General features: G+C 45.7%; 1 protein-coding gene across 1 annotated transcript in view; it reads right to left on the reverse strand.

The window, feature by feature from the left end:
* Positions 1 to 1,539: 1,539 nt before the first annotated feature.
* Positions 1,540 to 11,978, reverse strand: part of LOC311143379 (rho guanine nucleotide exchange factor 7-like) — a gene marked incomplete at both ends in the record, with an annotated part of 12,672 nt that continues 2,233 nt past the window's right edge. The window contains 8 exons of the mRNA XM_084179214.1: positions 1,540 to 1,641; positions 1,830 to 1,871; positions 2,028 to 2,082; positions 2,602 to 2,704; positions 10,115 to 10,204; positions 10,488 to 10,581; positions 11,531 to 11,616; positions 11,708 to 11,750. Of these exons, the coding sequence (XP_084035340.1) occupies positions 1,540 to 1,641; positions 1,830 to 1,871; positions 2,028 to 2,082; positions 2,602 to 2,704; positions 10,115 to 10,204; positions 10,488 to 10,581; positions 11,531 to 11,616; positions 11,708 to 11,750 (615 nt within the window). The remainder of the gene's footprint in view (positions 1,642 to 1,829; positions 1,872 to 2,027; positions 2,083 to 2,601; positions 2,705 to 10,114; positions 10,205 to 10,487; positions 10,582 to 11,530; positions 11,617 to 11,707; positions 11,751 to 11,978) is intronic.

The following is an 11,978-nucleotide window of genomic DNA, read 5'->3' on the forward strand; positions in this document are numbered from 1 at the left end:
ATCATGTTGCCTCATAAATACCTGTAAAATGTAATGTCATGATCTCCCCCTGCAAATGTCTGCAAATGTCATTCTTACCTTTCAACCAGGCAGACAGACAGTCTACACAACATGATCAGATCTCCTGGACGCCCCTAGCACCCAGCCTGTACTCAGACATGTTAGCTTGTGTTTATCACAGTAGATTACAGCTGCATCCCAAATGGTACCCTATTCCCTATATAGTGCACTACAAAAGTAGGGACGTCTGCTTCATGTGGTACTGTAGCCTCCACCTGGTGTGTTACCTGCTGGGTGACTCCTGATAGGCTGGGTGACAGATAGAGAGGCTATGAAACACTGATACTTATTAGACATACAGAGACAGAGACATAGAGAGACATACAGAGACAGAGACATAGAGAGACAGAGACATAGAGAGACATAGAGACATATAGAGACATACAGAGACATAGAGAGACATACAGAGACATAGAGATACATACAGAGACATAGAGGGACATAGAGAGACATACAGAGACAGAGAGACATACAGAGACACACAGAGACATAGAGGGACATAGAGAGACATACAGAAACAGAGAGACATACAGAGACATAGAGGGACATAGAGAGACATACAGAGACATAGAGAGACATAGAGAGACATAGAGAGACATACAGAGACATAGAGAGACATACAGAGACATAGAGAGACATACAGAGACATACAGAGACATAGAGAGACATAGAGAGACATAGAGAGACATACAGAGACATAGAGAGACATACAGAGACATAGAGAGACATAGAGAGACATAGTAGCTGATGTGTGGTGAGCTTTCTGCTGCATAACGGATACTATGGCATCACCTAGGTGGGTGTTGCACATCCGTGGTGGATGAGTTGTGAATGTAAAGTGCTTTGAGCACCTGGAAAAGTGCTACATCAATCCAATTCATCATCAGCATCCCTTTCAGAGTCTTCCTGCAGTACAAGCATGAGGGTTGGAGTCGCTCTCCTAAAAACACATTTATTTCTCCAAAGGCTCATTCCTCAGCAGTGTTCATATTTACATCAAAACGGACCAATACCAGTCAGTACCAATCAATACTGTACCCATACCAGTCAGTACCAATACCAGTCTGTACCAATACCAGTCAGTCCATTTCTGTACAAATCCCTTCTGACCCACCGGTCAGTGACAACACAAGGTTCAACCAATAGGCAGGCCACCACGGGTCCAGGCCTTACACAGAAGACCACAACACATTAGACGATGGCAAGACATCCAAATGGGTGGATTTCATAGTAATGAAATAACAGTAGAGAAGAGGTGAAATGATGAGTTGTTTTTGTACAGTACCATTAGAGCTGTATTACTTTGCTGAGTGGGCATTTATAAACAGACAGGGAGGGAGGGAGGGAGGATACCTAGTCAGTTGTACAACTGAAATGTGTCTTGCACATTTAACCCAAACCCTCTGAATCAGAGAGGTGCGGGGAGCTGCCTTAATCAACATCCACGTCATCTGAGCCCAGGGAGCAAGAACAGAATGGCTAGGCGCCGCTCCAGGTCCACGTTGGTTCAGGGATGGATCCACAGACATTCCTCATTATTATAGGTGGAGGCCAGGAGTTTTTCCTAACCACATGACCTGACTGGAGAAAAAAACACACAACCATGTATCTGCACGCAATCACTCAGTCATACTCATACACGTTTCTCCATCACACACTTCACTCTCACAGGCACAGACACACACACCTCATAAGTTAGTCTCGTCCCAGGTGTGGTTGTTCATACTCTTTAACACCCTCCGGATGACCTTATCCAGATCTTTCCGTACCCTCTGCTCCTCCTCCAGCGACCTCTTCATCCTCTTATTGTCCTGTTGAGGGGTCAAAGGTCAGCTTAATATCCTACAAGCATTCGGTTGGTAGTTGTACTACTTCATCCGTCATAACAGTGTCATGTCAGGTGTCGTAATGAGTTGTCATAGGCCTGTCTTAAGCCAGCATAATGGTGACACAGAGGGGACATTCACCTGTTGGAGCTCCTGTACCTCGTCCCTCAGGGCGTAAACCACATCCTCCAGGCTCCTTCAACCCAACACAGACGGTTAATACCATCCTAGAGGTGAATACATGATCATATATGTATACACACAGTACTGCACTAGTCTACACACTAACTAACACACTTAACTTAATCATCCAGAAACAGAAGCATTTTTATGAGAACACCATCTCACTGCAGCACATGATGACAGGAACTGTGAGGGGTTACCAAGATATTCAGCCCTGACCAAAAGGAAGACGGGGAGGGGGGGGGGGGAGTAGGAGGAGAAGGAGGAAGAAGAGGCGGATGAGTAGGAGGTGGAAAGGAGATGGGGGAGGTGTGGGAGAGGTGGGGAGTAGGGGAAGGAGGAAAAAGGAGGAAGAAGAGGAGGTGGGGTGAGGAGTAGGAGAAGGAGGAAGAAGAGGAGGAAGAGGAGGAGGAGGCGGGAGAAGAGGAGGAGAGAGAAGAGGAAGAGGAAGGGAGAAGAGGAAGAGGGAGAAGAGGAGGAGGAAAAAGAGGAGGAGGAAGAAGAGGAAGAGGAGGGAAGGTGGATGTCTTACTTCTCTCTGACCACAGTCTGTCTGTTGCTCCTGGTCTCCTCCATGATGATCTTCTCCTCTCCAGGGATGATGACCTGCAGCCCTGTGTCACTCCGCGTCGCCCCTGTTCCAGACAAACACAACACACTAGATACACTGATCTAAGGTCAGTTTGGACTTCCAACTCCTAATGGCTGAGGATAGAATTGTGGGAGAGTAAGCTGATCCTAGATCTGTGCCTAAGGGCAACTTCTACCCACAGCAGTTTGGCTAACATAAGTGACTGAGTTCCTGGTTGGTGATTGGCTACATGATAAGAAAAGCAAAACAGGACACAAACACAGGAGACTGGAGAGGCCGTGGGCTAGTTAGTCATGCACAGAACGACGAGACACAATGACAGAGGAGCCATGTTGGAGAGGAAGAACAGAAGGAGGATGAGAGAGAGGCATATCACTTCTTCATCATCCTGATCCATTCACCCCTCATTGGTTTTACCTCACCACACCACTGTCTGTTGCAGACAAAAATAAAACAACAAGAAGAATACAGTGTATATTCGTGAGAGAAAAGACACCATTTTGTTTTCACATTTCCTGTTCTAATGGTTTAGCCTAGAGTCTTGTTGACAGTGACATCCAACACAGTGAAATAAGGTGTGCTTCTGACAAAACACCCAAAATACCAACCACTAACAAAAGACAGATTTATTCACAACTCAATGATACAGTGTTTGGGACCTCTTGTCATATACGTCAGTCTGTATATATATATATACAAATATTCTGTAGGTGATGTTTGTAGGTAGGTAGGTAGTTAAGATAGTTAAGTAGGTAGGTAGGTAGGTAGGTAGGTAGGTAGGTAGGTAGGTAGGTAGGTAGGTAGGTAGGTAGGTAGGTAGGTAGGTAGGTAGGTAGGTAGGTAGGTAGGTAGATAGGTAGGTAAGATAGGTAAGATAGGTAAGATAGGTACAGTGAGAAAAAAGTATTTGATCCCCTGCTGATTTTCTATGTTTGCCCACTGACAAAGAAATGATCAGTCTATAATTTTAATGGTAGGTTTATTTGAACAGTGAGAGACAGAATAACAACAAAAAAATCCAGAAAAACGCATGTCAAAAATGTTATAAATTAATTTGCATTTTAAATGAGGGAAATAAGTATTTAACCCCCTCTCAATCAGAAAGATTTCTGGCTCCCAGGTGTCTTTTATACAGGTAACGAGCTGAGATTAGGAGCACACTCTTAAAGGGAGTGCTCCTAATCTCAGCTTGTTACCTGTATAAAAGACACCTGTCCACAGAAGCAATCAATCAATCAGATTCCAAACTCTCCACCATGGCCAAGACCAAAGAGCTCTCCAAGGATGTCAGGGACAAGATTGTAGACCTACACAAGGCTGGAATGGGCTATAAGACCATCGCCAAGCAGCTTGGTGAGAAGGTGACAACAGTTGGTGCGATTATTCGCAAATGGAAGAAACACAAAATAACTGTCAATCTCCCTCGGCCTGGGGCTCCATGCAAGATCTCACCTCGTGGAGTTGCAATGATCATGAGAACGGTGAGGAATCAGCCCAGAACTACACGGGAGGATCTTGTCAATGATCTCAAGGCAGCTGGGACCATAGTCACCAAGAAAACAATTGGTAACACACTACGACGTGAAGGACTGAAATCCTGCAGCGCTCGCAAGGTCCCCCTGCTCAAGAAAGCACATATACAGGGCCGTCTGAAGTTTGCCAATGAACATCTGAATGATTCAGAGGAGAACTGGGTGAAAGTGTTGTGGTCAGATTAGACCAAAATCGAGCTCTTTGGCATCAACTCAACTCACCGTGTTTGGAGGAGGAGGAATGCTGCCTATGACCCCAAGAACACCATCCCCACCATCAAACATGGAGGTGGAAACATTATGCTTTGGGTGTGTTTTTCTGCTAAGGGGACAGGACAACTTCACCACATCAAAGGGACGATGGACGGGGCCATGTACCGTCAAATCTTGGGTGAGAACCTCCTTCCCTCAGCCAGGGCATTGAAAATGGGTCGTGGATGGGTATTCCAGCATGACAATGACCCAAAACACACGGCCAAGGCAACAAAGGAGTGGCTCAAGAAGAAGCACATTAAGGTCCTGGAGTGGCCTAGCCAGTCTCCAGACCTTAATCCCATAGAAAATCTGTGGAGGGAGCTGAAGGTTCGAGTTGCCAAATGTCAGCCTCGAAACCTTAATGACTTGGAGAAGATCTGCAAAGAGGAGTGGAACAAAATCCCTCCTGAGATGTGTGCAAACCTGGTGGCCAACTACAAGAAACGTCTGACCTCTGTGATTGCCAACAAGGGTTTTGCCACCAAGTACTAAGTCATGTTTTGCAGAGGGGTCAAATACTTATTTCCCTCATTAAAATGCAAATCAATTTATAACATTTTTGACATGCGTTTTTCTGGATTTTGTTGTTGTTATTCTGTCTCTCACTGTTCAAATAAACCTACCATTAAATTTATACACTGACTTTGTCTTTGTCAGTCGGCAAACGTACAAAATCAGCAGGGGATCAAATACTTTTTTCCCTCACTGTAGGTAGGTAGGTAGGTAGGTAGGTAGGTAGGTAGGTAGGTAGGTAGGTAGGTAGGTAGGTAGGTAGGTAGGTAGGTAGGTAGGTAGGTAGGTAGGTAGGACAGGTAGGTAGGTAGGTAGGTAGGACAGGTAGGTAAGATAGGTAGGACAGGTAGGTAGGTAGGTAAGATAGGTATGTAGGTAGGTAGGTAGGTAGGTAGGTAGGACAGGTAGGTAGGACAGGTATGTAGGACAGGTAGGTAGGACAGGTAGGTAGGTAGGTAGGTAGGTAAGTAGGTAGGTAGGTAGGTAGGTAGGTAGGTAGGTAGGTAGGTAGGTAGGTAGGTAGGTAGGTAGGACAGGTAGGTAGGACATTTTGATCACAGGTGTGGGATAGGTCATATACATCATTGGAGCACACAGAGGACACAGTTGGACAAATCAGTCACTTCACCCTGCCTCTCTGTTTTTGCTTTTCTTTAGTTTTTTTCCAACCACAGAATACACTGCAGTCACATGACCTGACCAACCACAGAATACACTGCAGTCACATGACCTGACCAACCACAGAATAAACTGCAGTCACATGACCTGACCAACCATAGAATACACTGCAATCACAAAGTAGAACACACAACACGAGGACAGTCATATTCTTAGCTCAAATACTCATAGAACCACTGTTTGGCTTATTATTTTGTTCCATTGGCATCCAGTATGTACAAAAAGGAGACCATTTATTTTAGTTCATGTTCATCTGTGTTGATGAATAAGTATGTCACATATGACCGCTCCCACAAGACTAGGTTTCTCTTTTGGTTGACACTTCCTCAACGCTTACATTATAGATTTACACTATGGATGAGCAGTACTGTACAGGGACACTTAATATCTATGGCAAGCGTAATAACTAGGCTACATCATCCACAGTGATGTTATACACACACTGGGGTGGTAGGCTGGTAAGAGGGGGTACAGAAACGCAACTGTTCATAGTTAACACATTTCAATGCTCTACCACAGAGGTTGTGCACAAATGAATCCCAACAACACATGCTCAATGCCCAGTATAAACGTTGATACCATTTCACCATCACGTAGAAAGAGATTGACTGTATGTTCCACGAAGCAGTTGTAAAACATTCACATACACAGTGAAATAAACATAATAAAAATCACATACATTATACAAAATAATTTAGGTAAAATAAACAAATAATTTGTAGAAATATATAAACAACAAATCCATTTATTCCATATATTGTTAGAATAACTCTGGAGAGAGAGGACTGATTTGAAGTGGACAGTAAACCGGGCCCAGTTTTTCAAAAGTGATGTATCCATAATTCGGCTATCGGATAGGTTAAATGCATAGAAACAGAATGAATAGAACAGGTGTCCCTATTCATGTAAATGATTAATCCGTTCTACTCATTCTCTTTCTATGCATTTAATCCAATCCAATAGCCCAAATCCAGATAACATTTGAAAAACCTGGCCCTGGGAATTCTTACCGTGGCATAAGGAAATACTTTTTCAGGAAAACAGTTATTCTTAACGCATGATAATGTGGTGAAGGACACAAACAAAGGTTTCCTACTTGGGATATAGAAACTGGACCTGCCAGGCTTGTGCCTTTGCTTAGGGCCTAGAGTTGTACCTGGTCATGTGACGTGATCAGGAATAACTCCTGGTCCTACATGACGCTGCCTACAGTTGAGTTTTAAACATAGATTTGTGCCCTAGAATACAGAGGCTTGACTGTTCAATATAAACCACAGAAATATAATTTCATCAAGGCCCTTTGAGTAACATGAGCAGTAATTCATTTGGATTTCTTAGGATACTTAAAAACGGACTTCTATGTTGGCTTGTGGGCAGTAGGGTCACTTATACAAACTCTAAATATAAATACTCAAGTCTGACGCTCCGTCTTAGAGAGGATCTGCATGCATGCTAAAGACAAGTCTCTTGGCTTTTGAGAATATCATTGTTTAGCTGTTAAAGGAATATTGACTTTAAAAGTACTGCATCTTGGATTGGGGTAAAATCTGATGATAAGAGTGTAAATCGTCCCCCTGGGAATGAACAATGCATGCTGTTTATAGTGGAACAGGAACCTCATCTGCTATATAATACCAATATCATAGAAATACTATTGTTGATGCTGTATTTGTTTGGCATGCTGTGTCCTGTGTGTGAAATACTGCAGGGGGGGTACTGCAACAGGGGCAAGAGCCTTAAGAAAGTCATAGCAATAACAAAAATATATAAATACATTGGATGTCATAAGGAAATGGCAACGGTCACCACAACATTTGCATGCTACTGTAATACAGTGCATTCGGAAAGTATTCAGACCCCTTGACTTCTTCCACATTTTGGTACGTTACAGCTTATTCTAAAATTGATTACATCGTTTTTTTCCCTCATCAATCTACACACAATACCCCATAATGACAAAGCAAAAGCAGGATTTAGATTTTTTTTGCAAATAATAATAAATAAACTGACATATCACATTTACATAGTATTCAGACCCTTTACTCAGTACTTTGTTGAAGCACTTTTGGCAGCGATTAAAGCCTTGAGTCTTCTTGGGTATGATGCTACAAGCTTGGCACACCTGTATTTGGGAGTTTCTCCCATTCTTCTCTGCAGATCCTCTCAAGCTCTGTCAGGTTGGATGGGGAGCGTTGCTGCACAGCTATTTTCAGGTCTCTCCAGAGATGTTCGATTGGGTTCAAGTCCAGGCTCTCGCTGGGCCACTCAAGGACATTCAGAGACTTGTCCAAAAGCCACTCCTGCATTGTCTTGGCTGTGTGCTTAGGGTCGTTGTCCTGTTGGAAGGTGAACCTTCGCCCCAGTCTGAGGTCCTGAGCACTCTGGAAAAGATTTTCATCAAGGATCTCCCTGTACTTTGTTCCGTTCATCTTTCCCTCGATCCTGACTAGTCTCCCAGTCCCTACCGCTGAAAAACATCCCCACAGCATGATGCTGCCACCACCATGCTTCACCGTAGGGATGGTGCCAGGTTTCCTCCAGACATGACACTTGGCATTCAGGCCAAAGAGTTCAATCTTGGTTTCATCAGACCAGAGAATCTTGTTTCTCATGGTCTGAGAGTCTTTAGGTGCCAAGCGGGCTGTCATGTGCCTTTTACTGAGGAGTGACTTCCGTCTGGCCACTCTACCATAAAGGCCTGATTGGTGGACTGCTGCAGAGATGGTTGTCCTTCTGGAAGATTCTCCCATCTCCACAGAGGAACTCTAGAGCTCTGTCAGAGTGACCATCGGGTTCTTGGTCACCTCCCTGACCTCCCCACAATTGCTTAGTTAGGCCGGGCGGCCAGCTCTAGGAAGTGTCTTGGTGGTTCCAAACTTCTTCCATTTAAGAATGATGGAGGCCACTGTGTTCTTGGGGACATTCAATGCTGCAGAAATGTTTTGGTAACCTTCCCCAGATCTGTGCCTCGACACAATCCTGTCTCGGAGCTCTACGGACAATTCCTTCGACCTCATGGCTTGGTTTTTGCTCTGACATGCACTGTTAACTGTGGGACCTTATTTAGACAGGTGTGTGCCTTTCCAAATCATGTCCAATCAATTTAATTTACCACAGGTGGACTCCAATTAACTTGTAGAAACATCTCAAGAATGATCAATGGAAACAGGATGCATCTGAGCTCAATTTCGAGTCTCATAGCAAAGGGTCTGAATACGTATGTAAATAAGGTATTTCTGTTTTTCATTTTAAATACATTTTCAAAAATTTCTAAAAACCTGTTTTCACTTTGTCATTATGGTGTATTGTGTGTAGATTGATGAGGAAAATGTTTTATTTAATCCATTTAAGAATAAGTCTGTAACGTAACAAAATGTGGAAAAGGTCAAGGGGTCTGAATACTTTCTGAAGGCACTGTATATGTGGAAGCAGGAGCTAGGTTAGAGAACATATATATATGGTCAATAGAATACATTCCTTCCTGAATCATATCTGAATATCAGACACACAGAGAGTCCCTACCTGCACCCCACCCCCCTCCCCAGAAACTGCCCAACACAAGCTACCTGGCAACTACGGAAAGAGAGTCAAGGTAACAGGTAGGTTTTCAAACAAAGAGAGGACAATAAATAAAAAAGAACCAAAACAAATAAATAATAAATAATAACTAAAAAATGTATACAATTACATAATTAAAAATAAATTAAATAAATAAACGTAACAACTCTTAAAAATCAGTTTGTTTTCCTCTAAAGCACAGGTTAAGAGGTAAATGTGCTGTACGGTGCTGTGCTGTGTTGTATAGCGCGGTATGGTAGGGTACAGTACGACCACGCTAGTTCTGGTGAGAGATGCAGCTCTTACGCGACACTGAGCCCATCCTGTAACTGTGGGTTGTCCACACAGAGTCGTAGTCAGAGTCCTCCGACAGGTCTGAGCCAGTCAAGTCAGGCCGTGACACGCTGCTACGGTGGCCCGGAGAGTCCACACTGGACCGGTCCACGTCCCCCAGCACATGGTTGTGCATCAGGTCAGTGCCCTGCCAGGCTAATGGGGGTGGTGTACAAACGCATTGGGGAGGGGGGGGAGGGGGGGGGGGGGGGTGCAAACAATGTGGATGATGAAGGCAAACCATAACCAATGAGGAGTGGATGGAGAGGGAGGAAGGATGGATTAAATCAGAATAATAAGATGTAATCATAGTAATAAAATGGAAGCGAGGGAATAACCCCAATAAACAAAAATAAAATGAGCAACAAACGTCAACAGAAGATTGAAGGAGTGAGGAGTGAAGAGAGAGAGACAGAAGAGAGAGAGACTGTTAGAAAGAGAATTAATAACTAATGGCAGGTTTAAGAATAGCATTGGACTACTGATCCAAGAATGACAACACGACCTGACATCAACAAGTGTGTGTGTGTGTGTGTGTGTGTGTGTGTGTGTGTGTGTGTGTGTGTGTGCGCGTGTGTTCTTACTGGAGTTGAGGGTTTGTCTGGTCTTGGCGCTGGTACAGTAGGCTTCTATCACCTTCAGGATCTGAGCATCTTCCTCTAGAGCAACTGTACCTGGGGACGAGATGAGAGAAGGGGTTAGAACAGTGTGTACACACACACACACACACACACACACACACACAGACACACACAGACACACAGACACACACAGACACAGACACACACAGACACACAGACACACACAGACACACACAGACACACAGACACACACAGACACAGACAGACACTGACACACAGACAGACACAGACACACACAGACACACAGACAGACACAGACAGACACAGACAGACACAGACACACACAGACAGACACTGACACACAGAGTGAACATACTCTTCCTCAGGGCAGACTCCTCTTCTGACTGTTTCCTCTCTGGCTTACGTTTAGGAAGAAGCTTCTTCACACTCTTAGGACTCTTACTGAGGTCCTGGAGACAGAGATGGAGAGAAGGAGAGAGAGGGAGGTAGAGATGGAGAGAAGGAGAGAGAGGGAGGTAGAGATGGAGAGAAGGAGAGAGGGGGAGGTAGAGATGGAGAGAAGGAGGGGGGGAGGTAGAGATGGAGAGAAGGAGAGAGAGAGAGGTAGAGATGGAGAGAAGGAGAGAGAGGGAGGTAGAGATGGAGAGAAGGAGAGAGAGGGGGGTAGAGATGGAGAGAAGGAGAGAGAGGGAGGTAGAGATGGAGAGAAGGAGAGAGAGGGAGGTAGAGATGGAGAGAAGGAGAGAGAGGGAGGTAGAGATGGAGAGAAGGAGAGAGAGGGAGGTAGAGATGGAGAGAAGGAGAGAGAGGGAGGTAGAGATGGAGAGAAGGAGAGAGAGGGAGGTAGAGATGGAGAGAAGGAGAGAGAGGGAGGTAGAGATGGAGAGAAGGAGAGAGGGAGGTAGAGATGGAGAGAAGGAGAGAGAGGGAGGTAGAGATGGAGAGAAGGAGAGAGAGGGAGGTAGAGATGGAGAGAAGGAGAGAGAGGGAGGTAGAGATGGAGAGAAGGAGAGAGAGGGAGGTAGAGATGGAGAGAAGGAGAGAGAGGGAGGTAGAGATGGAGAGAAGGAGAGAGAGGGAGGTAGAGAGAGAGAAAGAGAGGGGGAGGTAGAGAGAGAGAGAAAGAGAGCCCGGGTAGAGAGAGAGAGAGAAAGAGAGGGGGGGAGGTAGAGAGAGAGAGAGAAAGAGAGGGGGGGAGGTAGAGAGAGAGAGAAAGAGAGAGGGGGATGTAGAGAGAGTGAGGGATGGGAATGAACAACACAACAAGCAATGACACCCAACCTCACCTAACCTCACCCAAACACATAACAACTTCTATTAATGCCATCACACACACACACATCCCCTATCCCCATCCACACACATCCTCACTCCCCATCCACACACATTCTCCCCTACCTCCTTGTAGCAGAGTGCTGCAGAGGGCCTGAGGGGGGGTGCGGGGCGCAGGCAGCTGAGGCTCCAGGGTTTGGGGTGTTGGGGGGCTCCAGGGGCCCCACATCATGGTGCTGTGTGGAGCCCCGTGGGAGGAGGGGTGGGGCAGGGTGTGGTAGGCTGGGGCCACCGTCATCGCACGGCTCTCCGCATGACGGGACGGAGTCAGAGGGTGGGAGGGCAACTGATGGAGGGAAGGAGGGAGGGTAAGAGGGAGTAGGGAGGAGGGAGGGAGGGTAGGAGGGAGGAGGGAGGGAGGGTAGGAGGGAGGAGGGAAGGAGGGAGGAGGGAGGAGGGAGGGTAGGAGGGAGGGAGGGTAGGAGGTAGGAGGGAGGGTAGGAGGGAGGAGGGAGGGAGGGAGGGAGGGTAGGAGGGAGGGAGGGTAGGAGGGAGGAGGGAGGAGGGGAGGGTA

Source organism: Coregonus lavaretus (assembly GCF_964263955.1).
Source record: "Coregonus lavaretus genome assembly, chromosome: 16".
In the NCBI taxonomy this organism is placed as follows: domain Eukaryota; kingdom Metazoa; phylum Chordata; class Actinopteri; order Salmoniformes; family Salmonidae; genus Coregonus; species Coregonus lavaretus.